At 39.4% G+C, this 27,941-nt stretch overlaps 1 protein-coding gene and 1 long non-coding RNA gene across 8 annotated transcripts in view; one reads left to right on the forward strand and one right to left on the reverse strand.

The window, feature by feature from the left end:
- The window catches only part of LOC140613104 (uncharacterized), a 46,210-nt gene extending 39,641 nt beyond the window's left edge, over nucleotides 1-6,569 (reverse strand). For both annotated transcript variants that reach the window (XR_012014238.1, XR_012014237.1), the window contains exon 1: nucleotides 6,310-6,569. This is a non-coding gene — a long non-coding RNA (uncharacterized lncRNA). The remainder of the gene's footprint in view (nucleotides 1-6,309) is intronic.
- On the forward strand, nucleotides 5,371-27,058 carry CBLL1 (Cbl proto-oncogene like 1). Of its 6 annotated transcripts, none has more exons than XM_072791574.1 (6): nucleotides 5,371-5,520; nucleotides 12,119-12,286; nucleotides 16,217-16,317; nucleotides 16,713-16,796; nucleotides 20,291-20,364; nucleotides 22,867-27,058. In XM_072791574.1, exons 2-6 carry the CDS (start codon nucleotides 12,256-12,258, stop codon nucleotides 23,900-23,902), a joined length of 1,326 nt encoding a protein of 441 aa, XP_072647675.1. In that variant the 5' UTR covers nucleotides 5,371-5,520; nucleotides 12,119-12,255; the 3' UTR covers nucleotides 23,903-27,058. The 6 variants fall into 6 exon arrangements, with proteins under 6 accessions (XP_072647675.1, XP_072647673.1, XP_072647672.1 ...); XM_072791572.1 differs by lacking the exon at nucleotides 5,371-5,520 and adding an exon at nucleotides 6,257-6,641 and having other exon boundaries at nucleotides 16,220-16,317; XM_072791571.1 differs by lacking the exon at nucleotides 5,371-5,520 and adding an exon at nucleotides 6,260-6,641.
- Nucleotides 27,059-27,941: the final 883 nt, after the last annotated feature.

Genomic DNA, 27,941 nt, shown 5'->3' on the forward strand with positions numbered 1-27,941 from the left:
GCAGGGAGCCCGATGTGGGACTCGATCCCGGTACTCCAGGATCATGACCTGGGCTGAAGGCAGGTGCTCAACCGCTGAGCCACCCAGGCTTCCAACTGTCACTGATTCTTTACAAGCCTAGTGGTCAGTGTCCTCCTATCATATTTATATTGTAAGCTTTCATCCAGTTGTTTGCCACATTTATGTGCAAAAGTTTTATACAAGTCTTATTTCGACAAGGCCGTATTATTTTTGACATTCTTCAATAAGTCAACAAATACTTTGTGAGTACTTTCTGCTACATACTGTGTGTTATACAAATACAGATGGCCAACGGGCTCTATCCTCAGGAGCTGGAGTGTAGGGTAGACAAAATAAGCCTGCTGATACAATATCAAGTACAGAGTCAGGTCTTAGGAGAAACAGTGCCTGGACTTTTTTTTTTTTTTAACAAGTTTTTAAAAAGATTTTATATTTATTCATGATACATCAGAGAGAGAGACACACAGGCAGAGGGAGAAGCAGGCTCCCATGCAGGGAGCCCAACGCGGGACTCGATCCTGGGACTCCAGGATCACGTCCTGGGTCAAAGTGCTCAACCACTGAGCCAACCAGACATCCCATGCCTGGACGTTTTGAAGAGACAGTAATTATCAAGATGAATGAAGGAAATGACACTTACAGAAGGCCTGTTATGTGGCAAGTAATAAAGAGCCTTTGTAGATGTCATCTCCTTTCATCTCCAGAACAATTCTGTAAGAAGAATGATCAGTATCCCCATTTCATGGATACAGATATTGAGCTTACGTGAATGTCCAATTTAACAAATGTCTCTCAGGGAGGGTTGGGATTTGAGCCCAATTCCGGCTGGTTCCAAAGCTCATAGTTTCTCTAATTACCTGCCACAGGAATGAATCAGAGAAGGCTTGATGGAGAAAGTGGCATATGGGCAATCACCTGACGGGTAGGTAGGCTTTAAGGTAGGAGTAAGAATTCCAAATCTCCGCCCAGCATTTCAATTGAGGTATAGGTGGGTGTTACATTAGTGCCAAGAAACTGCTTTTGTTCATTTGGAGACCCAGTTCTGGGGAGGTAGCTATTACCAATTACAGGAAAGAGACTCCAAGTAGCCCTGTTCTTGAGGTTCCTGGCATTCTTCAGTCTTGGATATCTATCTTCCTTATCATCCCTTTGCACAACCACACAAGAATGAAGTCTTCCTGGTGCCAAGATTTATCCTTCTTCTGTGACATTTCTAGAATAGAATAAATTCTTCAAAACAACATGGAGATATAAAGCAGTGGCTTTCAAACTTAAATTCCAAGTCATTAGTGCACTTTGACATTTTAATGAGTCATAACCAGCAAGCTTTTTCAAAGGGACAGAAGAAAATAGAAACAGCAGAGGGAATTGGATATAGCAAGGGTAAACAGCTTTATGACACTTCCATGTGTGATACATATGTGTTTGTGTTTATGTACTGGGCTATGATGTAAAATATATTTGATAGCAACAGACCTTTACTTAAACAGTAACAGGGCCTATTTACAAGCCATGTATACCAGGGAAGCCTGAAAGCCCTTTCTAACTGGCATGGAGTGGCAGCTGGACTTTGGATGAAAGCTTTCTCAGGTCTAGGAAACAATCTCACAGACTGTTTGCTTACAAACATGGCACAGCTATCAAGCAGTGTAATATTCTAAGCAGTCTTTCAAGAGTAAGCTTATTAAAAAAAAAAAAAAGGCAATTATCTCTTAGCAGAGGCTCTGGAGAGAGAAGTAGGCCCATCCAACTCAAAGGTTACCCAGTGCAAAATATGCCTCCTCAGAAGGGGAGAGAGGCTGCAGGAACTCTCTAGATTAAAGTACTCCTATCCAGTTGGGTTATGTGTATTTCTGGGACTCAAAGGATGACTGGGGAAATGCCTTCAATCAGCAATACTCCTTGTGGTTTAACCTTCTTATTCCCTGTATTTGTCTCTTGCCCAGTTTTTTACGGTGTTTGGAAAGCCAGCTGCCATACTTGATAAGGCTTGGCTGTGGTATTATGTTAGAGCTCAGTTTCAAGAGCTGGTAGGGAGGGGAGGAAGCTGGGACTATGTGCAGCTGCAGTTATGGCTACTGACTCAGTTTGAGGGCAGATCACACAACTGCTTCCAATACAAAGAAGTCAGAGTCTTAGCTCAACATAGTTTTGCTTTGTGTATCAGCGTGCTAATGGGTTTAAATCAGCCCAACTGACCTCTCTTCAAAACCTATCTCCAATTCATTTTTACAGGTAATAATAACGTTGTAGCTATCATGTAATGTTCATTATCTCATTTAATCTTAACTACCACCTTAAGAAGCAAGGACTAGAGTAATTACCTTGATAATAAGAACTGCCATTTAATGAGGGCTTACTGGCTGCCAGACAGTACTAAGTACTTCAGATGAATAAAAACATTTAATTCTCACAACCCTAAAGACAGGTACTATTATTAACCCTATTCTACAAAGGAAGCAAGTCAGCCACAAAGATTAGGTCATCTGCCTAAAGTCTTGCAACTGGGAAATGACAGCACTGGGCTTGGAGCCCCCGGTCTTTAACTCTCAAGTTCATCTACCTAATCACCATATTCTACTGCCTTTCCCATCTACTTCTATTTATCAAGCTTTTTAAAAAAGATTTTTTTTTAAATTTTTTTTTTTTTATTTATTTATGATAGTCACAGAGAGAGAGAGGCAGAGACACAGGCAGAGGGAGAAGCAGGCTCCATGCACCAGGAGCCCGACATGGGATTCGATCCCGGGTCTCCAGGATCCCGCCCTGGGTCAAAGGCAGGCGCTAAACCGCTGCGCCACCCAGGGATCCCGCTTTTTAAAAAAGATTTGAGAGAGAAGATTTCAAGCAGACTCCACACTAAGCACAGAGCCCAACCGAGAGCTCAATCTCACGACTTGAGCTGAAACCAAGAGCTGGATGCTTAACGGACAGAGCCACCCTGGTGCCCCTACTTATCAAATTTGCTAAAGTCTAGTGGACACTATCCTGATCAGTTATTAACAGTTCATTCATACTTACTAGCATTTTGGATATCATAGCAGTCTCTGGCTTCTTGGTCAACTGCTCGCTCTTTAAAAGAATTTTTAAGTAATCTCTACACCTCAGTCTCAAATTTATAACCCCGAGATTAAGAGTTGCACACTCCACCAACTGAGCCCGTCAGGCACCCCAGTCAACTGTTCTTCTCTTATAGGTAATACTATTGGTTCACTTTTCCCCATCCAAATTGAAGTTCTGTTCATTTAAAAAAATTTATATCTTGCTGAACTATGTTGTTTATCTGAATAACTTATCATGCTAAGTTTTATGTACTTTTTTTGTAATCAAACAACAATTTTAAAGTAAGTTCCATGCCACATGTGGGACTTGAACTTAGGACCCTGAGATCAAGAGTCACATGCTCCACCAATGGACCCAGCCAGGCACCCCTATGGGCTCGTTCTTTACTGTTACTCTAGAATTTTACTCTTCAACGTTCTGTACAATCATACCTTATGTTTCAGCACTCCCAAACATAGACCAACAAAACAAGTCAAACAAGCTCTCTGATACCCACCCTTTTTTTCTCTTAGTGTAAACAGTGCTATATAAATGGAAGGTTATTAAAGCATCTTCAAGAACATTAGCTTAGGGATGCCCAGGTGGCTCAGCGGCTGAGTGTCTGCCTTCGGCCCAAGGCGTGATCCGTGATCGTGGAGTCCTGGGATTGAGTCCTGCATTGGGCTCCCTGCATGGAGCCTGCTTCTCCCTCTGCCTGTGTCTCTGCCTCTTTCTCTGTGTCTCTCATGAATAAATAAAATCTTTAAAAAAAAAAAAAAAAGAACATTAGCTTATAAATTCATGGGTCAGCAGATGGTCTGCCAGTAAGATGGAAATATGCACCTCAGTGCTTCAGATTGCCCATTACTACAATATTTTGTTCTTATAAATCCTAGGACAGCACCAAGCTATAAAATAAATATATCAAGTTTCTATTGTTGTTTTAAATCGTGCTAATTTTACTTTATTCCATTTCATAAAACTTGCTTAAATATACTATCAATCAATAATTAAGATTATTAAAATAGAAAGCATGTAGAGCAGACTAAGAATGTCGACTTTTAATAAAGAAATTGTGACTGATTACAGCAAAGAGGTCACCAACAAGGGATACCAGAGGGCAGCAATAAAATAAAAGTCTTATGTACAGTCTCACTTATCAGTTTAGGGATTAACTTGTCACACTGCTATCGCCCTGATAAAGTGAGGCAACTACAGCTAAGGAGGGAAATGAATATAGAGCACAGATGCTACAAGCAGCGCACGAAAAAAGCAACAGATGTCAAACGAATAATTCAACAAATGTTTGTCTAACATTTTATCAACAGGAAATCTAAAATAAGTGAGTGTTCCCTCCCTAAAATTTCGTAACTTGATGCATCATAAAATGCTGACACAGCTTCTAATTTACAGACTAAATTATGTATAGTATAGTTTGAAGTCTCTTTATTTCTTTACATATGAGCATCAGCAGACACTGATAATACCATTATGAACCTGTATTTGCATTAATCTGAAGTACAGCCGACAGGCTAAATGTGAGGAGGGAAAAAAGGGCAGCCCGGCGCGGGGTGTGGGGTGTGGGGTGTGGGGGGGTGTGCGGTTCAGCGCCGCCTTCCGCCCAGGGCCTGACCCTGGAGACCCGGGATCCAGTCCCACATCGGGCTCCCTGCATGGAGCCTGCTTCTCTCTCTGTCTCTCTCATGATGAAATCTTAAAAAAAAAAAAAAAAAAAAGAAAGAAAGAAAGAAAGAAAAAATGCAAAGAGGACTTCCTAGCTGAAAACTACCTTCTTCTGTACCTCAAATGGGTGAAAAATGCACGACCATATCTAGCACCATATTTAGAGAAAGGGCAAAGGTACGGTTAAGCCTCCTCCAACCTCCCAAACAAAAAAACAAGCTCAGCAATTGAAAGCGTCTTGGAAACCACTTAGTGATACAGAAATTTACCTTTCAACAAAAGCAAGGGTTAAGTCTGATTCACAATTCCCCTTGGCTGTAACTGTACCGAAAAACTTGTTTAGGAAGCTTCAGATGCCGCGGGGAAGTGTATTTCAAGACCCCAGGAAGGGGCACCTGGCTGGTTCGGTGGTTGAGCATCTGCCTTTGCTTTGGCTCAGGTCGTGATCTTAGGGCGTGTGGGGGGGTCCCCTGCAGGGAGCCTGCTTCTCCCTCTGCCTAGGTCTCTCTCTCTGTGTCTCATGAACAAGTACAATCTTTAAAGGCCCCAGGAGAACCTCCATCCACCGGCGAGCGCGGAGCACTCAAGGTTCCGCTCCCGAGGACTCCAGCCGATGTCGCTGCAGCACTACCGGCCCAGCGCACCGCCGCACGCGCTCCCTCCAGGATTCGGGGCCGGAGAACGCTCCTGGGAGGAGGGCAGGAGAATCATCATCATCATCTTCTTCTTCTATCGATCCAGGAACTCTGGCACGGAAAGCGTGAACCACCCAAGGTAACGATGTCGTCACCAAGGGACGACAGGAATAGAACCCAAATCCCTGGGCTCCCAGGCTCGTGTTTTCTCCTTAATCGTGCGCTCCTTCCCACTCCTCCGAGAGCACCAGGTGCGAAGGGTCGGAGAAGGGAGCGCACACCCGGAGCCCGGTCGGCGAGGCCGCCGCCGCCTCGCTCAGGGGCCCCCGGACCCACTCCGCGGCGCTGGCCGGGGACGATGAAGGCAGCCGCGGCCGCGACCCCCGGCGACCAGGAGCTGGAGCTAGGTACCGCCCCGCTGCCCCTCCCCCCGGGCCCCGCGCTCCCGCGCTCCCCCGCTCCCCTGCCGGGCGGCCCCGCCCCGCCCCCACCCCCACCCCGCGGAGGGGCGCGCGGGGCGCCTTGCTGCGTCTCCGCCGCTACCACACCTCCTCGGTGGGAGCACGGGCCGGTACCACGTGCGCTCCGCGGGGCCCGCCAGGACGGGGCGGGATGGAGACCGCACGCCGAGAGCCCTCCCCGCTCCCACGGCGCGGCCGTCCCCCGGGCAACCTCCCGCCGAGGACGCCTTCCGGGGCGCGCGCGGCTACGCACCCCCCACGCTCCCCGCACGCCCCCCCCCCCCCGCCCCGCGCGGAGGACGCCGGCGCGCGCGCACTGCGGGCCATTCCAAACCGTTACTCCGCCCGCCGGGGTGGGGCCAAGCCCAACGGCCGAGTCTGCGCAGTTGCGCCCGGCCGGCTCCGAGGCCGCCGCGCACTACAAGTCCCAGAAGGCAACGCTCCGCGGGGGCGAGCAGCCGCCTTACCTGCCGCGAATTCGTTCCACCGGCTGCTGGTGCTCTCCCCGTTCCCCCGTGCCCTCGGGTCTCATTTCTGTAGTCAAGGCTTAGCACCTTCGACCTGGAAGCTCTTGGCGTACCCCCCTTTGTCTCCCTCGAACTATGCCAGACGCCCTCACCGGAGTTGGGTAGTGCACCCACCCGACAGAGGGGAACCTGAGGAGGCCCAAGCCGAGGCAGCTCGGTCGCACTTCCGCCTCGCGGGCTCCGGAAGGGAGCGCGCACGCGCGCCCTGCGACTCCGGCGCGGTTGACTTCCGCTCCCACTGTGCCCCGCGAGCCGAATCATGGATCACACTGGTAAGGAGGCGGAGGCAGCGGGGGTCCCGGGTCCATGCCCCCTCGGCCGGCCTGGGACTGGCTGCCCGGCGGGCGGAGCGGGGATGCGCTCGCCCTGCAGCGCTGGGGGGTGGCGGTGAGAGAGAAATCCCACAGACCCCTCCCGGTGCCCGGCAAGGGCCTGCCGTTTCCCGGCCTACCCTCCGGTGTGGTACCTACAGCCTCGGTGCCGGCAGCAGCCGCCGCTCTGGTGCTGCGGAGCTCCCCGCCCGCACGGTGGGCGGCGCGGCCTCGTGGGGACCGGGGCGCGCTGCCTCCTTTTTTTTTTTTTTCTTTTTAAACCGTGGTGCCCCGCTCTGCGTTTCGGGTGCCGGCGGGCAGACTCCAGGCTCAGGGTCGGGGCGCGGGAGGGGGCTGCGGGCGGGCGCTGCGGGGGGCGCTGCCGGTCCTTCGTGGACCCGAGGCGGAGCGGGGAGCCAGGTGAGAGTTTTCGGAATCCTGCTCGGACCGGCTTTTCTGTCTGAGCCCAAAGCCTGCTCCGCGCTTCGGCTGTGGTCCTTACTCCTCTTTCGGGGGCGTTTACAAAGGAGAGCTTAAATTCAAGATACCCGCATCTCTTTCTCCAAGTAAGAAGGACTCCGCTCTTCGTTGTGTGTTGTTTGGCTTTTTTTTTTCATCGTGGCTTTTGGATAGTGAGTGAGTGAACCTGGGGCTGCTGTTCCGTGTGGTTCCATCAGCCATATCCTAAGTAGGATAAAAGGATCCTTCTTGTATTAAGTATTGGGTAAGGTGTTCTCAGTCATCAAATGCCTACTTAATTTTGTACATATAGGCGTAAAATTATATCTGTCTATAAAATTTAGTGAGTGCTAGTCAGCAAAACCTATGCCAGACCCCAGTATGCCTAGAGAGGGAATGATGGACTTGGAAACCAGGCCAACTGCGTTCCTGGCCTCATGGAGATTACATTCTGTTGGGAAAGACACGATAGAGAAGTTTTTGTTGTTGTTGTTGTTTTTTAACCTAAGCATTACAGATCATGATGAGCGCTTGGAAAAAAAATTAACAGCGTCTGTGGTAAAGACTAAAGGAGGAGGCTTCAGAGAGAGTGGTCAGGGAGGGTCTTTCTGGATTTCTAAGCTGAGATATGATAGATGAGAAGAATCCCTGCATGGAATTAATCAGGAGTAAAGCGTGTCTAGCAAATATGAAGACTCTGAGGAAGGAAAACGTAGAGGTCAGTCAGCTACAGCTTAGCAAGAAGCAATGAGCCCTAAGAGATTGGAAGGGACGGTGGGAGTCAGATGGTACAGGACTTTGAAGGCCGTGGTAAAGATTTTATTTTATTTTTTAAAGATTTTATTTATTTATTCATGAGAGACAGAGAGGCAGAGGCACAGGCTGAGGGAGAAGCAGGCTTCATGCAGGGAGCCCGATGTGAGACTCAATCCCGGGACTCCAGGATCACGCCCTGGGCTGAAGGCAGGTGCCAAACTGCTGAGCCACCTGGGGATCCCTGAAGCCATTGAGCAGGAGTACAGGAGGAACATAATTTCTTTTAAAAACACAGTAACTTGTTTGTGGAGAATGGTGTGAGAGACAAGACTGATAGAAAATAGTTTAGATGGTGATTGCAGTAGAACACTAAGAGAGGCTCGGTAATGAAGTTGGTTCGGTTTAGAGAAAAGGGGAGTGGGCATATCGAATGTTGTGGTGGAATTCAAATAGGAGCTTTGTGAGAGAAAGGAGAGATGACTACCTTTCTGATTTGAGCAGCTAGGCAGTGCCCGTTACTAAGTTGGGGAAAACTTGGGAGGAAAACAGACGTCTTTTTTTTAAGTGGTAAAGGGAGACTTGGGAACTTGAGAATGAGATTTTTGGCTGCAAAGGATGAGCTGTGTACGAGGATATATAAGGGGAGATGTCAAGTGGAGATCAGAGGAAAGATCTGGGTTGAAAAATATGTATTTGAGATTTATGAGCAGGTAGCTGTTGTTTTAAGGAATGGGGATGGATGAGATCACTCAAAGAACAAGAATACAGAGAAGAAGAGGGCCAAGAACCGGGCTGTAAGGAACTCTGGTTTTGGAAATTTTGTAGAATTGAGATCTGGGACCTTGGTGTTGGAGTAGTAAACATGCAACTTCAGCAAAACACTTCTCATTACAGCCCCTTACTAGAATTGAGAGTGAAGCGCCTTCCACAGTTTAGAGGATAGTATGTTAGGAAGTTGTAGTGTGGCTGGGTGTGTCTCTGAGTATTATCCTAGTTCTCCAAGTTAAAATGTTGACCAGAAAGTAAGAGTCATCCTGGCATGAAAATATTCACAAATGATCTGACCACTTAAAAAATTAGTTCCTACTCAGATATCCCTGCTGCTCCTTTTCTGTTTTTAAAAGATTTTATTTTTAAAGTAAGCTCTGCACCCAACCTGGAGCTGGAACTTACAACCCCTAGATCAAGAGTCACATGGTCTATTGACTGAGCCAGCCAGGCGTTCCTTTTTCAATTCTTTTAATTTTGTTGTAAGCCATTGTCCTTGCTTTCTATCCGGAAATGGTATCACATCAGGAAATGGTATCACATGCTGTATATTGACTGATTATAAAACTTGCAAAAGATTCAGGTTTTCATGGAATTCATAAACATGAATTTGATAACTGAAGCACAACTAAAACGGGCAACTGGGATGTCTGGGTTGCTCAGCGGTTGAGCATCTGCCTTTGGCTCAGGGCGTGATCCCGGAGTCCTGGGATCGAGTCCTGCATTGGGCTCCCTACCAGGGAGTTTGCCTGTGCTTCTGCCTCTGCCTCTTTCTCTGTCTCTCATGAGTAAATAAATAAAATTAAAAAAAAAAAATCATTGGCAAGTGAGGAAGTGCCAGTTGATTGAAGACATTATGATCAGGTAGGCATCTTAACGGAAAAATTTTAATGTGGAGGGTTTAAGAGAGGCCCTTGAGGAAATTGACGAAACCCTTGAATATTACGCAAAAAATGACTGATTTTATGATCCATGCTGAAAAGTCAAACATATAATGAAGTCTATCTTCTAATAGCATTTTGCCAGGAAAAACTACTCCGAGAAACTCCAATTAATACTTGATTCATTCTTTGGTTGTTCTAAGAATCAGCAGTTAGTTATAACAGAAATCTAAATTTTGTAAGATATTTCTTGGGTTCCTTTAATTCAGGATAAAATTCTAAACACATCTTTTAAAAAAATACTATCATGTAAGAGTGTTACTCCTTTTTAAAGTGGATTCACCTTAAATGACAAATTACAGAGGTGCCTGGCTGGCTTTGTTGGTAGAGCGTTTGACTCAATCTTGGGGTTGTAAGTTCAAGCCCCACATTGGATGTAGAGATCACTTAAGAAAATCTTTAAAAAGTAAAAAGTAAAAATAAATGGTCAGTTATATTTTTAGTTCTCATTTTCTGTGTAAAATCCAAGAACTTTTGTGGTTACGGGATTTATATTTTTAGTTGGCATGTTCAAGAAGAAATTGCTGTATTTTCTGATTTTTAATTAAAAAAAAAAAAGGCAAGCCCAGAATGATGTCACTGTTAAATGCTGTACTTTGTTTATGGGCTTGCAATTTGTGAGTAGGTGGCAAGGTGTTAAGGGGCAGTAGACTCCCTAGAAGTTGTGGTGGACTAAGCAAGCAATTGTGACAGGTGTTCAGGGTGGTGGGAAAAGGATTTGCAGTAATGAAGGGTTGGGATTTGGTCATTCCACTAGATAAAACCATTGAGTCTTTCTAGTATCTGAAGGACAACATTGAACTGTTAAATATCTGTCTACATTAACTTGCTTTTCTACTTTATTGGAAAATCAGGAATACCTTTTGAGAAAGAAAAAAAAATGATTCATGTCTTTTGGCTTGTAGATACTTTTACATAAATAACTGGAATGGAAGCAGATGAAATACATTATTCAACTTGTTAATACATGTAGTGAAGTTTGAAGGTTGACCAAGTTGGGTTTATCCTAACTGGGGATTTTAGCTAGCCATGTAATTCCTTTCCATGAGTTTTTTCTTTGAGGATTAGCTTTTGTAAAAGTAATAGCAGAAAGCAGACTGAAAGAGATTGGAATTAATTATTAATGACCTATTTTGAATTTTGTTCTAAATATTGTCCAGAAAGAGGGGCATCTGGTTGGCTGGGTCAGAAGAGTATGTGACTCTTGATCTTGAGGTCATGAGTTCAAGCCGCATGTAGGATATAGAGATTACTTAGATAAATAAAACTTAAAATAAGTATTGTTCAGAAAGTATTGTTCAAAGCAAATTGATGTGAATTTAACACGTGTCTAAAATCCTAGTACCCTTGGAGGTCATTAGTACTAGGTTACTACTTCCTAATTTGGCTTTATTGAATGCAATGTGGACAGTGTGCCTATCAATCTTGATAGTACTATCTCCTGCATGGCAAGTTCAATAATTTATCACATTTAAAACATTACTATTTTAAAAAATTATTTTATTTGCATTTCCTACTTTAGGGCATTTCCCTTTGTGTCTTTAGTAGTAAAGGTGAATATTTACTGTATTGTAATATTTTGTCAGACTTGAAACAAGGGAGGCTATTAACCTTCGATGGAGTCAGTTCTATGAAATAATGCTCCTATTACTCATGAGAAATGAGTTCATTTATTTCATAGCTAGTAACAAGCAGAGACTTAGAAAGTGTCTCTTGTTTACATTTAGTTTAATTGCAGAAATTTTGCATACCCTTAAACTCTAATTTTCCGTTATGATGCTGTGCTGCTTACAATAGCACACTCACATTATATATCTAGAAAGGTTATAGCACAAATACATGATTGCATGTTTCTGCTATTAAATGGTGTGATAAGTTTTGCTATCCTTGAATACTTTTTAGAAAAACTATTTTACACTTAAGGAAATAATCACTTTCCTTAAAACTAACTTCATTTTCAAATGCATTATTTATTTAATTTTGCCATTGTCAGTGTTAGTTTTGTGTTTTGTTTTATTGATTGTCCTAATGTAGATTCACTTCGTTAACTTTAACAAGTGTTTTGTGTGCTTGGTGGAGATAGGGATGATTTTCTTTCTTTTCCTCCTTCTACTTCCTTTACTTTTTTTTTTTTTTTTTAATTTTAAAAAATCTCTTATAGTTAAAGACAGAAGTTCTTATCTCATAGTTAAAGACAGAAGTGGCTTATGAAGGGTCTTATGTTTCCTGCAAACTCTTCTGGAATCACATAAATTTTTATTGTCTACTTTTAGGGAGACGTTCTATAACTTTTGTCAACTTTTTAAAGGGTTCTTTGTCTCAAAAAGCATTGCTTTAAGGTTTTATCTAATGTAGAGAAAATTAATGTTTAAACTTATATAGCATAATATTTAAAATCAGAACCTACATATTTAGCCCTTGATAATGTTGGGTATGTTACTTTAATACCTGTGGCAGAATAATCTTCAAAAGAGGAAAACTAAAAGAAATGACAACTTTTTTCTTCTGACATAGACAATGAGTTACAAGGCACTAATAGTTCTGGATCATTGGGTGGTCTTGATGTTCGAAGACGAATTCCTATAAAGCTCATCTCCAAACAAGGGAACAAAACCAAAACTGCGCCTCGAACTCCAAGGACTATAAACAGGATGCCTGCAAAGGCTCCACCTGGTGATGAAGGTAATTTGTTTAAACTGACAAGTCCAAAAGTCTTTCTTTTGTATCTAATTCCAGCAAATAATCCATGTGGTCTTATTTATTAATTTACTAATAATGACCTTTTTTTATCTTAATTGTCTTCACTTTTTTTCAGTCTTTCTGTTTGACTTCTCATTTTGGCATGTACTTTCCTGTATAGTATTTTTGTTTTTTTCTTTTGTTATTGAAAGTAACACTGCCTGTTGTTTGAAAATAAAAAAACCTAAATAATACTGCAGAAAGCATAATATGAAAAGTAAAATTTGTTCCTCTACTTCGACAGTACTCCACCAAAATGATTTCTGTTACAACTTTTTTATAGTATAGTAACTTTTTAATGTATTACTGCCCTTTTTTCATGTAAGATGCATTTGAAATTTTTCCACGTATCAGTATATACAGATGTACTCATTTAAGAAAATAGGTTTGGATATTTCTTTTTTATGGATATGCCGTAATTTAATAGTTTTTATAACTTCTTTGCTGTTAAAAACAGTGTTGCAGTAAATATTGTACGTATAGCTTAGCATGTATACTTGAGGTAGAACTGCATGAATTTGGGTATTTTATAAGTTGATGGATACGGTGCATTTTAGAATTTAATGGATATTGTCAAATGGCTCTATAAAAAGTATATCAGTTTATATTCCCATACACCAATATCGTGACTACTAGCCTCCTAAAATTTTTGTTTTGATATACATTTCTTCAATTATGAGTGGGGTTGTGTCTATATCTTTTCATAGTATTGGGCATTTCTTCTGCCTAGGATCTACCTGTTCATATCCTCTAACCGTTTTTTACTGTTTTCTTGTCTTTCTCTTGACTTTTATTAGTTCTTTACATATTATTAAATTGACTCTTTGTCATATATTGTATAGATTCACCATTTGTCTTTTGCATTTTCTATATATAATTTTTATTGTAGAGAAGTTTGAAGATTCTGTGTTGTCAGGTACCAATCTAGTCATTTCTGTTAGGACTTCTTGGTTTTATTTTATTTTTAAGATTTTATTTATTTATTCATAAGAGACACACAGGGAGAGTCAGACACACAGACAGAGGGAGAAGCAGGCTCCATGCAGGGAGCCCAACGTGGAACTTGTTCCTGGGACCCCAGGATCACGTCCTGAGCCAAAGGCAGACACTCAACTGCTGAGCCACCCAGGCATCCCGACCTCTGGGTCTTATAAAATTCTTAGAAAGGCCTTTCCCCTATTTCATGAGCACAAAATAATTTGTCTGTCTTGCCCTTTAGCACAGGGTCAGCAAACTATGGCCTGTGGACCAAATCCAGCTCAGTCTTTATAAAGTCTTATTGGAACATAGCCATGCCCATTCATTTAAGTAATGTTTATGGTTGCTTTCACACTATAATGGCATGGTTGAGTAATTGCAAGAGACCAACGCAGCCTAAAATATTTACTTACTTAGCTTTTTACAGAAAAAGTTAGCTGGCACTGGGACATTTATGGACATATATTTGGTTATTAGAAAAATAAAGTGGAGTTTGGCGGCTCTATTTTTCCCTCTAAAACAGTTAGCTGTTTGTCCCAACTATTGAATGATCTGTCTTTTCTCTGCTGAGAATAGGAATCCAATCGTTATCCTACATTAAAGGTCTAAAAGTATTTATGTCTATTTCTGGATTTCCTGTTCTATTCCAGCAATCTGTCTGTATTTCTTTTTGGAACCAAATGTTTTAATTATACCTCATATTATGATTCCTTTTATTGTAGGGTATCTCTCCCCATCTAAACAAGTATATTTGAAATCCAATGTTACAAATTGGAGTGGTAGCAATTTAGGGCTGCCCCTCACTATCCATAACCTAGGCTCTCCTCTCTTTGGTCTTTTTGTTTCTTTTAATAATTTCTAAAAACAGCACAGTAATCTGCACATAAATTCTTGTTGGAATAATCCAAACGAGGCAAAAAAAGCTAAGAAAGAAACCCCTTCTATCCTTTTCCTCTCAGATACCCCTCATTCCCTCTTCTCTCACTCCTCAAGCCCCATACCCTTCTTTTGTTGTTTTTAAAGATTATTTATTTATTAATAAGAGAGAGAGAGAGAGGCAGAGACACAGGCAGAGGGAGAAGCAGGCTCCATGCAGGGAGCCTGACGTGGGACTCGATCCAGGGTCTCCAGAATCAGGCCCTGGGTTGAAGGCAGCGCTAAACTGCTGAGCCACCTGGGCTGCCCCCCATACCCCTTTCTAAGGGGAACTACTCTTATCATTCTTTCTCCTAATAGCACAAACTGAGACTAAAGATAATTTTTGAATATTTTAGTTTAACTTATTTGGGGTAAAAAATAAGTGGTGTTTTTCCTAGGCATTGATCAAAATAGGGAGTTTTGGGTGCTGATATGGGGTTTGGTGTATGGTTTGTTGTATACACACACACACACACACACACACACACACACATATAGTTTAAGGATAGGAGCACAGATCAGACTACTCTGAAAAATGATTACATGCTCCTCATTTCCTTTTCTGTTTTGGACAATAATTTTCTGTATTTTAGATAAATAAAAGAAATTGATTTTTCTTATTTTGAGTTTTAGATGACAGCATCTTTTGTAAGGTATAAATGGGTCATATTAAGAGCCTACAGCCACTTGTTTGTAACTTGTAAGAACACTCTTTGAACTCTCTTTTGTATTGGAGATAATTAGCAGTGCACTGAAGTGTCCATATCATCTTCAAAAAATTCTTACATCATTGTATTTGTGCGTATGTCCATGTGTCCACCCATACACAGGTGCTTGTAATTTAACCATGTTTGAGTAAAGTTAAAACTTGTGTGCTTGGGCTACTCTGTTTACCAGTTCTAGGGCCAAAAGAGACACGAGAAGCTTGGCATTTTGGAGGGATAATGTGTCTTCTCAACTTTACTTTAGGTAATTGGATTATACCTAGAATTACCATCAGAGTGTCCATTGGTTTTCTGTTCTTTTGTATAAAATGAGAGGATGACGATCAGGGTCAGAGAAACTGAACCCATTTGATCGTCGTAACGTTATTAGTATATGTAGTGTAGAGGAGGATACTTGTGAGTAGGTAAGATATGCCTTCTGCCTTTTGGATGATAAACCAGGGAGAGGTTTTAATTGAAAGGATGAAGTATGAATATGTTGTTATTTCTAAAAACAGGCTCAGTTGTAAGACTGAAGAAGAGGATACCTAATTTACTAAGTCTAAGAAGAAAACCTACAGAATTATTTGTTTCCATTATATGCTTTTGGCAATAAAATCAGCCTTTTGCAGCATGACACCACTTTGGTAGGTAGATTAGAGTAAATGGTGATCAGTATCTTAGAAGTTGGTGCAACAAATGTGCTGATGGCAAATAGTAAAGTTTTATACTAGAGATAATCTGATGAGTTATTAAGAGCACTTGAATGGGAGTGAAGAGTTCTGAGGTATGTTCCTGGCCCTACCACTAATCCATGTGTTGAGTTATTGTGGGTCTCCATACTACAATATTCTCAGTTAGAAAATAAGAGAGTTGGACTAGATGGTCACCAAGATCATTTCTAGCTGATTTATTTTTTTATTTTTTTAAAGATTTTATTTATTTATTCATGATAGACAACAGAGAGAGAGGCAGAGACACAGGCAGAGGGAGAAGCAGGCTCCATGCACCGGGAGCCCGATATGGGACTCCATCCCAGGTCTCCAGGATCGCGCCCTGGGTCGAAGGCAGGCGCTAAACCGCTGCGCCACCCAGGGATCCCTCTAGCTGATATTTTAAACTCAATTTAACTAATCTTGATTATCTTGTCCTTAGAAGAGCTTTGAAAGGCATCAGATGGCTCTCTCATTGTACAGGTCTGTGGTGAGTACATGTACTTCCAAAATGAAATTTAGGATTTTAAAAGTTAATCCTTAACACTTTCTTTTTTCAGAAGGATTTGATTATAATGAAGAAGAACGGTATGACTGTAAAGGGGGAGAACTGTTTGGAAATCAGCGAAGATTTCCTGGACACCTCTTTTGGGACTTCCAGGTATAACTAAAAATAAAAAATTTTATTAGAACAATAAAATATCTTAAATATTTTATTATAATCAGAATACTTAAAGAATGGTATGAACTTTTATTAAAGCTATTACGCTTTTTAGAACACTCAAATCATTTATTAATGCCGTATATCCACTAATTTAAAAAATAATTTGAAGTAATTTTCTGTAAAGTCAAGTAAAATCAGTGACCATAAGCACTAAAAGGAGAAAAAAAAAAGACGCCACTAATGATGTGGAATATATGGGAATTATACCAAGAAACCTTTATTTCTAATTGTTTTAACAACTTTTATAAATACTAACCAATTCATTGCCTAATTTATAAATGTAACTTTTAGAAATGCTTAAAAAGGAAATTTTAATTCTATCATTTCAACAGATAAACATCTTAGGTGAAAAGGATGATACACCAGTTCATTTCTGTGACAAATGTGGATTGCCTATTAAAATCTATGGGCGAATGGTAAGTATTACTATATTAAATCTGTTTTAGTAACTGTAAACATTTGCATAGAGTTGGGATTTTGAAATTTAAGTAGATAGGTTTATCACTGTTTAATGACTAAGTTCGTGACATTTTAGTGAGTATGAAATAGCTAAGGGCAATTTTGGGATAACATCATTTATTATGGATAATTATGACAAATTCTTGAATTACTTGAAAAATACTAAGGAAACTAACTTCTGAAAACTTATTTCTTTGGACTGTTTTGTATTTATTAGTATACATTTATTATAGTTTGTTAATGAAACATTTTTTTCTTGTTTAAAGAATAAGATCAGTTACTCGTTTCTGAAGGCTATAATTTTAAATGTAAAACTAATATTTATAATTTCTGAGAATTGAATTCTGATCCTTAAAACAATTACAACCCCAGATGTAATTTTTTTTTTTTTAATTTTTTTTTTAATTTATTTATGATAGGCACACAGTGAGAGAGAGAGAGGCAGAGACACAGGCAGAGGGAGAAGCAGGCTCCATGCACCGGGAGCCCGATGTGGGATTCGATCCCGGGTCTCCAGGATTGCGCTCTGGGCCAAAGGCAGGCGCCAAACCGCTGCGCCACCCAGGGATCCCCCCAGATGTAATTTTACAGTAATTTTGACACATGCTCCCTCAAAAAAAGATGGTTTCATATTTGTGTTTGAAAAAAAAATTGAATTCAGTAACATATATGCCGGTAGAGAATGCAGTCTTTGCTGTGTAACATAACTAAATAACAGCAATGGATTGTGAGTTTTAAAATGGTCTAACATCATTTTACTGTGTCCTTCAGATTTGTTTTTAGATTTTTAAAAGTTTATTAACTACCAGAGAAGAATGCTACTTACATTAAGTGTAGGAGATATTTGTAATTTTTTTACTTTGGAATAGTTTCAAGAGGGGCAGGATAAGATAAAACATGGTTTTGGTATTCTTCTTTGGGAGATTTTTTTTGAAGTTATTTTTTTAAATTAAATTTTTTTTAAATTTTTAATTGAAGTATAGTTGACATATTCAAGTGTAAACACAGTGGTTTGATAATTACATACATTACACTGTGCTCACCATGGTAAGTGTGGTAACCATCTTTTATCACACACAGTTATTACAATATTATTGTCTCTATTTCAGTATTGTGTATTTCAATATTGACTATGCTGTACTTTTCATCCCTGTGACTTGTTTGTTTTATAATTGGAAGTTTGTACCTCTTAATCACCTTCACCTATTTTTGCCTATCCCCCGCACACAACTACTAGTGTGTTTTTTGTATTTATGACTGTTTCTCTTCTTGTGTTTTGTTTTTTACATTCCACATGTAAGTGAAATCATACGGTATTTGTCTTTCTCTGTTGTCTTTTTAAATATTTATTTATTTATTTATTTTAGAGAGAGAGCTCATAAGTAGGGGGAGGGGGAGAGGGAGAGAATCTCAAGCAAACTCCCCGCTGAGTGTAGAGTCCAACTTGGGGCTCGATAACACGACCCTGAAATTGTAACCTGAGCTGAAATCAAAATTTTTATTTATTTAATATTTTTATTTATTATTTAACCGACAAAATATTTAACTGATGGAACCATGCAGGCGTCCTTGTCTTTCTATGGTTGACTTTACTCAGTGTAATACTCTCTGGGTTCATCCACATTGTCACAAATGGCAAGATTTAATTATTAAGTATTTTTTTAATTTGTATTTTTATTATGTGTATTATTGTTGTTTTCATTGTATTATTATTTTTTGTATTATTATAATTTTTTAATATTCCATTATGTGTATGTACCACATCTTCTTTATCCACTTATCTATCATTGGACACTTGGATTGCTTCCATATCTTGGCTATTATAAATAATGTTGCAATAAACATAAGGGTGCATATACCTTTTCGAATTAGTGTTTTTGTTTTCCTCAGGTAAATTCCCAGAAGTGGAATTACTGGATTCTATGGTACTTCAAGTTTTAGATTTTTTGAGGAACTTCCATACCGTTTTCCACAGTGGCTGCACCAATTTACATTCCTACCAGCAGTGCATGGGAGTTCGTTTTTCTCCACATCCTCACCAACATGTTATTTCTTGTCTTTTTGATACTAGCCATTCAGACAGTTGTAAGGTGATACCTCATTGTGCTTTTGATTTGCATTTCTCTGATGATTGGTGCCTACTGGCCATCTGTATGTCGATTTTGGAAAATTGTTTATTCAGGTCCTCTGTCCATTTTTTTTTTTTTAAAAGATTTTATTTATTTATTCATGAGAGACAGAGGCAGAGAGACACAGGCAGAGGGAGAGGAGAAGCAGGCTCCATGCAGGGAGCCCGACGCGGGACCCGATCCCAGGACTCAAGGATCACGACCTGGGCTGAAGGCAGCGCTAAACTGCTGAGCCACCCAGGCTGCCCCCTCTGTCCATTTTTAATCAGATTATTGGATGGTGTTTTTGTTTGTTTGTTTGTTTGTTTGTTTTGGTATTGAGTTGTATAAGTTCTTTATGTGTTTTAGGTATTAACCCCTAATTGAATAGATCATTTGCATATTTCTTCTCTCATTCACTAGGTTGTCTTTTTGTCTTGTTGATGGTTTCTTTGCTGTGCAAAACTTTTCAGTTTGTTATAGTCCCAGTTACTTTGCTTTTGTTTTCTTTGCTTAAGGAGATATCTAGGAAAATATTGCTAAGATTGCTGTCCAAGAGATTGCTGCCTATATTTTCTTTTAGGACTTTTATTGTTTCAGGTCATACATGTAGGTCTTTAATCCATTTTGAGTTTATTTTTGTGTATGGTATTAAAAAGTGGTGCAGTTTCATTCTTTTTCTATGTAGCTGTCCAGTGTCCCAATACCATTTATTGAAGAGATTGGGTTTTCCCCATTGTATATTTTTGTTTCCTTTGTCATAGATTCATTGATCATATAAGCATGGGTTTACTTCTGGGGTCCCAACTCTGTTTCATTCATCTGTGTCTGTTTTTGCCAGTACCATAGTTTTGATCACTACAGCTTTGTAGTATAGTTTGAAACCTGGGCTTGTGATACCTCCAACTTTGTTCTTTCTCAAGATTGCTTTGGCTGTTTGGGGCCTTTTGTGGTTCCATACAAACTTTAGGATTTTTTGTTCTAGTTCTGTGAAAAATTACATCGAATCTGTAGATTGCTTTGGATAATCTGGGCTTCTTCACGTGCTTTACATCCTAGGAACCACAGGATGAAAGTCGTAGCATTTATATTTCCAGAAAGTGTAAGCAGATGCACATGTATACGTTTATTGAGGAAAGAGCCAAAGGTTTCGTTATATTCTCAAAGTGTTTTGTTACTGAAAAAGGTTAACTGTTGCTTTTCTGTAACTAGTACTTAATGTTTATTTTGATGAATAGTTCTCAGGTGCCTTCTGTGTCTAGGTTATTGTGCTTATGGTTATTTTTTATGGAAATATTTTACATTCTTGTATGCTAATACAACTAATATGTCTCTGTTCACAGATTCCATGCAAGCATGTTTTTTGCTATGACTGTGCTATTTTACATGAAAAAAAAGGAGATAAGATGTGTCCAGGGTAAGATTATCATTACATTTTTAAATAATAAAGTTTGTGATGAGATGAATTGTAATCTAGGTTAAAGGCCTGGGTATGATATAAGTCAGCAGCAGGATATCAAATATGCAGACATGGCTGATCTTTCTTTGTGAGCCCAGAGTTGGCCATAGCCTTCTCCTTAGGATAGGGCTAGATAGCTATTTGTCAATTCAGATTGGCCAAAACAAACAACATTTGTCATCACAAAATTACTATTATAAATGAGAACAGTTTTGTTTTGTTTTATTTTGTTTTGTTTTCTGATGGGATACGTGAGAGATAGTATCAAGCAGTGATTGAGAACAGGGACTTTGGAATTAGAATTCTTGGCTTCAAATCCCTTTTCTGACATTTATTAGCTATGTCCCTGGTTGTTTCTTCATCTGTAAAGTGGAGCTAATAATAATATCTACCTCCCTGTGTTGTTGTTAGAGCTAAACTAGTACATATATAGTACCTTACATTTGATAAGTACTGTGTTAAGTATAAGTTATTATTTATTACCTCGAAATCTTATTATTTATGTCTGGAGTATTATATCTTAGAACACGATCGTGGCATCAGCTCAGATAAGTTAATGAAGAAGATCTAGAGGTATTGGTTGCTACTGATCTGATTTGGGATGATCTTGAGAGATCCAGAATAAGGAATTTTTATATCAGTTTAGAATCCCTGATAGAAGGCTAAAGAAAGCTTTGAGACAAACTTCCTTGGGACAACTGTAAGCTGCTGAGATTTTATAACCTGGGTCAGAAGCTATCCCAAGATTGGTAGTATTGGTTGATAACAGAATTACAGATAGTTCCAGGATGATTTCTTTTTTTGGTGTAGGAAGATTGGCATCACTGAGAGAGAAGAGATGATTCAATAAGTATTCTAATATTAATATTTAAAAAGGAATTTAGGTTTCAAGATATTAAGTGTAACTCCTCAGTAAGTACCTCACTAGTTAGCCCTTAGCTATTTGAGAACATAAGCCTATCTGGCTTAACAGACTCAGGTCAGGAAATGAAGAAATGGCAACCCAAGTTATATAAATATCATACACTGTTGCTTTTAAGCATCACCCAAAACAAAGTACCTTATATCCTGTTACTGTAGAGATATTTCTGAGTTTACAGCAAATTAGGAACAAGAAATGGGAACTGTGCCGAATGGGACTAAAGGGAAGCCTGCTAGGATCAAGGAGTGCCAGTCTTACAGCAAGGACGGAAATATGGACACAACTCAAAATAAAAAATATAGAGCCATTTAATATAATTTCAAAGGACCTGACACACATATTCAGTGATCATAGCTTGTGTCTCTGTATATGTAGTGCTTAACTAGTGATTCAATTCTGTCACTTTCATTGTTTCCTTTATCCTAAGGATATTCTTTAAGGTAGGGCAAAATAGAAAAACACTGTGAGTTAGGTGGAATGCATGTTTTAACCCCATATTGCAGATGAAGAAATAAGCAAAAAGATTAAGTGACTTTTCCAAGATTACAGAGCCAATGCTTGACCTCATTTCTTCTGATACCTAGTTCAGTCCTCTTTCCACTATTTCCAACAGACTACAAAGGCAAATGTGGATTAAATACAGTGAATGAAAAAGAGTTGTAATTTTGACCCTGAGTCTTTAAGAAAATACTGAGTTAAATTTAGTGCCTACAGTTTAGAAAGGAGTGTTTAGTATTTTTTTAGTAGTGAAATTGTCTGGTAACTCTTCCTTAAGGGACTCTTGATAGTCAGTTTGAATTTAAATTGTTCACATTGTTTAATATTAGGAACCCTGATAACCGGGATGATCTTACTAATTTCTGTAGTCCTTGCGGTATCTTTTACTTAGTGTTATTTGCTCAGCACATACTGACTGCTCAATAAATACCATACAGGTTTGAATTCTAGGACTATGACAGATCTTTGGTTTAACCTTTCTGGATATTTTTGCAAATGGATGTAAAGCGTAGAGTTCTTTGAGACAACAAGATCATTCTAGGCCTTAGGAAGGATGGGTCTCTTTTTAAAACCTAATCTGGGGATCCCTGGGTGGCGCAGCGGTTTAGCACCTGCCTTTGGCTCGGGGCGCGATCCTGGAGACCCGGGATCGAATCCCACGTCGGGCTCCCGGTGCATGGAGCCTGCTTCTACCTCTGCCTATGTCTCTGCCTCTCTCTCTCTCTTTCTCTCTCTCTGTGACTATCGTAAATAAATAAATAAATAAAATTAAAAAAAAAAAAAACCTAATCTGTTTGATGAGCACTTCTCATTTTTTCTTCAGAGTTCTGAGGTTGGTAGAAATGCTGATGCTTAATAGGGAACAGACCGCAGAATGGGAGAGAAGTTAAGGGTTCACTTTCTGTAACTATAACTTTTAATTGTGAACTTCTGCAATATTTTCCACAACTGGTTTTTAAAAACAGGCCTATTTGTGAAATTATGTGCATTGTCTTTGTAGTTTGCTTTTAGTAAATCAGTTTTTTCCCCTTCTAATTTAGCTGTAGTGATCCTGTGCAGCGAATCGAGCAGTGTACACGAGGTTCTCTCTTCATGTGTAGCATTGTTCAAGGGTGCAAGAGAACATACTTGTCTCAGCGAGACTTACAGGCTCATATCAACCACCGCCATATGAGAGCTGGAAAACCTGTTACCCGTGCTTCACTTGAAAACGTTCATCCTCCTATTGCTCCACCACCAGCTGAAATCCCTGATCGTTTTCTGATGCCGCCAGATAAGCACCACATGAGCCATATCCCACCAAAGCAGCACATCATGATGCCGCCACCTCCTTTGCAACATGTGCCACACGAGCACTATAATCAGCCACATGAGGATATTCGTGCTCCTCCTGCAGAATTGTCCATGGCTCCTCCTCCACCTCGTTCGGTCAGTCAGGAAACCTTTCGTATTTCAACAAGAAAACACAGCAATTTAATAACTGTCCCTATTCAGGATGACTCAAATTCAGGTGCTAGAGAACCACCACCTCCTGCCCCAGCACCTGCTCACCACCATCCTGAATATCAGGGTCAACCAGTGGTATCGCACCCTCATCATATTATGCCTCCACAGCAACATTATGCACCACCCCCACCTCCTCCACCACCAATAAGCCATCCAATGCCACATCCTCCCCAGGCTGCAGGTACTCCTCACTTGGTTTATAGCCAAGCTCCACCTCCACCAATGACCTCTGCTCCACCACCAATAACCCCTCCCCCTGGACATATTATTGCCCAGATGCCACCTTATATGAATCATCCTCCTCCAGGACCTCCCCCACCTCAACATGGTGGTCCACCTGTAACTGCACCCCCTCCTCACCATTATAATCCCAACTCTTTACCCCAGTTCACTGAAGATCAAGGAACTCTGAGCCCTCCATTTACACAACCAGGGGGAATGAGTCCTGGTATCTGGCCTGCACCGAGAGGGCCACCTCCTCCTCCACGAATGCAGGGTCCGCCTTCTCAAACCCCACTTCCTGGACCACATCATCCAGATCAGACAAGATATAGACCGTATTACCAATGATTAATAGTGCTTTGAACTGAAGATATGATGAGGAAAAAAAAAAACTTATGTATAGTCAATCTTTTAATTAAGCTTTTGACTGTTTTGGGGAAGGAAAAGCACCTCTTAGTGAGGTGACCGTAAAACACTTAGGGTCTTGTCTCTTAATATGGTTTTAAATCTTGACCTTAGGATTGATTTCAAGTACTATACTGTAGCGCAGATAAGTGGCTCAGTTGAGCACAGCTATATTTTAACAACTTTGTTCCCCTAGCGTGGTAAATTGACCCAGAGGTGACCATTTGTAAAAAAAATTTGAGAATTTTTCATTGTCCACTTTCAAAAATATTGCTTTTGTTAAATCCAATGTTTAGTTTTTCTTGTGATACATTTTGTTAACCTGTGTAAAAGGATTAAATTTCAAAATGGTTGTAAAAATGCTATTTTTATGTGAATTTAAGTGCAGCCACATACTGTTTTTTAAAACCATATGTTTTACCACTAATTTCCCAAAGTTACAATAAAATCCTAAAAGTAAAAATCTAGAATTTACTGTAAGGCAGACTGTTAAATGGTAAAGAATTATTTCACATTTTAGGCACTGAAATTTTGAGGTATATTAAGTATATAATGCACTTCACTTGGATGCCTTTTCATTTTTAGGCAGCCTCAGGAGCACCAAAATACATTGGAATTCCATATTTATGTTCGTAATATTAAAAGGCATTAGTAATTATTTGGAAAGATATGGCCAAAGTAATTGACTCTACAGGCTCCAAGCTGTTGGGGGATACTGTTACTTGTTAATGCTTTTTACTGAATGGTTGGAATCACATGATGCACCACATTTACTAATCTTAAGTAACATTATTTTATAGAACTGTTTAAATTGTGTTATTTAGATGAAGTGTGTTCTACTCTGCTCATTGTCTTAAACTAAATATTTAGGGCTGAATAGGCTTTGTATAATTCCTCATATCTTGGTAGAGTTTGATCCTGTGCTTTGAAGTGGATTCTTGTCTATTGGGTTTTAAAGTACAATTTGAATGCCGTCGAGGAATACTGTGTTAATGAAGGATGTTCTTGTAATCACAAACTTGTGTTGCTCAGGTTTCATTACTGTGTGATAAGGTTGTTTTTTTTTTTTCTCTAACTTGAAATTTTAAAACTATTATCTCCTATTCCTTTTATTGGTTAAGCAGTATAAAATTTGGAACGTTTTAAAATGGAGTCAACAGTGCAGACTTCCAGATGATTTTGTATTGGAGAAAAGTAATTACTAAATTCTGAATTTCAGAGCTTTATAAGGTGCCTTTAGAGTCAGCTTTTGCATTATAGGGGCTTGTTACAGTCCAGCTACGATGACCACTTACGTTTTATACAGAACTCATATGTATAAATCAACAGTCTTAGGATATTACTATATATCCTTTGAATAAACCCCTGTGAAGTATTTCCTCCCCCCTAAAATGGTGCATAATATAAACATGAAAAGTGTAGTATGCAGATATCATTTATTAACTAGTTTGTAGTGCATAAATCTAGAACATTTCTTTTTGACAAAGGGTGAACTGATGGCTAATTTACCATTTAATTCTGTCAGATAAAGGCAAAACAGTGTCTCCCCTTGGATCATCAGATGCAGAGGCATCTATGAACTTAGAGCTGATGTTAGAGATGATATCGATTATCATTTCAACCTTGACCAGCCGAAAATAACTAATACACTTTTTTTTTAAGTTGAGTGATTTTTCACATCTAGCAATTTGAGAGTCCAGTGTAATGCAATATATCTAGTGAGAAATTCTTGTTATTAGAAGCGTGGGAGTGAAGTATGAACTAGTGTGAGATGGTGGTGGTGAGTGTTTCTGTCATTTTACTGTAGGTACTTGGACTGGTGCGAACTTGATTCCTTTTCATGCCCCTGTTTAGGAGCTGTTAAAATGTTACTGTTGAAAATCCAATACCATTCTTCATTTCTTGTAATAAGAAAATAGCCAAATTCACTTTAGAGCTTTTCATCTATTTATGAGGAGCTCTCCTGTTTTTACTGAAATTCACTAGAGTTGAAAGTGGTATGAAGCCACTTAGCCTATGTATTGGACAAAATAATTAGTATCATGATAAACTTCCACATGTTAAAGAGAATTCTCGTAGAGTTAAAAAAATGATTTCTTTTCAGTTAGGCTTAAAAAATATGTGTTATGCAGGGAGGCAGATCAGATGAATGTGTTGTAGCAGACAAAATTTTTAAATGGTGTTAGACTTGAATTCATCCAGTTATTGTTTGAATGAGGGTGGGTGGGTAGAAGGATAACAAAATTACTGTTAGTGTTTCTTTCCTTAAGGAAAAAAGATGTGAATCCCAGCCTTATTTCAGGGAAGCCTTTGAAGCTATGATGGACATAAGTCTAAATTAAATGTATGTATGTTTCATTATATTGCTCTTAAGACTACTGAGGTGGCAGTTTAATTCTTAAAAACAATAAAATGGAAGCATAAATACTATTTTGCCTAGATGAATTTTTACCTAATGATGACATATTTGGGAGAATGAAATTTTTTTGTGTTTATGTGTTGATACAACTTTTACAGTAAAATTAGATTCACTTTTCTTGAGATGAAAACCAGCAAGTCGAATGTTCAAATTTCTTCAGTGGCATGCTTGTTCACATTATAATATAGTATTTGGGGGAGCTATCAGTTGAAAAACCATGAGAAACTATATCCATTTTGCCCTGTAAAAACCATTTGCTCAAAATTATTGTGTAAATATGAAATACCAGTGAAATACAAGTGGAAAAGATCATTTGAACGTAATTTTTAAACTCTAAGTAACTTTACTAAATGAGATATACAGAGCTGCTGTAGACTTTGTTCTAACATACTGGAAGAGTGTCCTACCTCTTTCTGGAAGAGTACTCTGCTCCAATCTCCTGAAAATTTTGAAAAAGTCCTGTATTATAAGTACAGTTGACCTGAACAATGTGGGAATTAGGGGTGCCGATCCCCCTGCACAGTCAAATCCACATACGACTTTTGATTCCCCCAAAACTTTGGTAATAGCCTGATAACATACACGGTTGGTTAATACATATTTAGTATATTATATGTATTATATGCTGTATTCTTACAATGAAGCTAGAAAAAAGTTGTTAGAAAGTTACAAGGAGAAAATACAGTACAATACCATATAGAAAAAATCCGTGTATAAGTAAGTGCGGACCTGTGCAATTCAGACCCCTGTTGTTCAAGGGTCAGCTGTACATGGAAGAAATCACAAGTACCTAGAATAAAAATATACTTTTCTAATTATTAGATTAGCCATCAAATATTGATGTTAATTGAGGAGGTTTGACAAACATACTATATTTTGACCAAAGTGGATTTATTTTTCTTCACTGGTTTGTAACTGTAATCTGTTAAATTTTGGTCTAGAAACTAAGTAGAATTTACTTATGACAATATATGCACAATCTAATAAAGCAATATTGGATATACTTCGCCTAATGGGGACAGAGAGGTAAGCCAGTGAAAATACTTGATATTAATAAAAACATTTGCATTTTCAAACAATTTTTGTTTTGATTCATGCCCCTTTAATTTTCTGTTGTTGAGGGGAAAAGTGTTAAGACAATTTTTTTTAAAAGACAATTCTTCAAGCAGTATTTTAAAGTTTAATTTTCCCATCTCCCTATCTTTAAGAATTATGAATTTTTAGGCACTCCACAATCCCAGAATTGAATAGGCCATAGGTTTAGCTCTCACACATGGGCAGGACTATATCTTGTTAAAAATCTAGTATTTTGATATGTTAATCTATACTATGACTCAGGGTATTCCATTTCTATTCTAAGTAGTTGTAGACAGCAGTTTTCATATTCCATTAGGCCCATTTCCTGTTCATCTACCTATAAAATTGCTCTCCTTTTGCCTGCCTTCAGATTGAAAAGTTCTGCTCCTTTTTAGTTTTCTTCCTAAGTGTTACTTTCAAACCTCTAACTTTTTGTTTTAAAATTGGTACTTCACTCACATAAGTAATCTCTTGGGAAAAAATGTA

Source organism: Canis lupus, chromosome 21 (genome assembly GCF_048164855.1).
Source record: "Canis lupus baileyi chromosome 21, mCanLup2.hap1, whole genome shotgun sequence".
NCBI lineage: Eukaryota > Metazoa > Chordata > Mammalia > Carnivora > Canidae > Canis > Canis lupus.

Excerpts from the sequence above, each read along its gene's own strand:
- CBLL1 (XM_072791571.1), top strand. Across the intron at positions 12,287-16,216 it reads GGCTCCACCTGGTGATGAAG|AAGGATTTGATTATAATGAA; the intron begins GTAATTTGTTTA and ends TTCTTTTTTCAG. Across the intron at positions 20,365-22,866 it reads GGAGATAAGATGTGTCCAGG|CTGTAGTGATCCTGTGCAGC; the intron begins GTAAGATTATCA and ends CTTCTAATTTAG.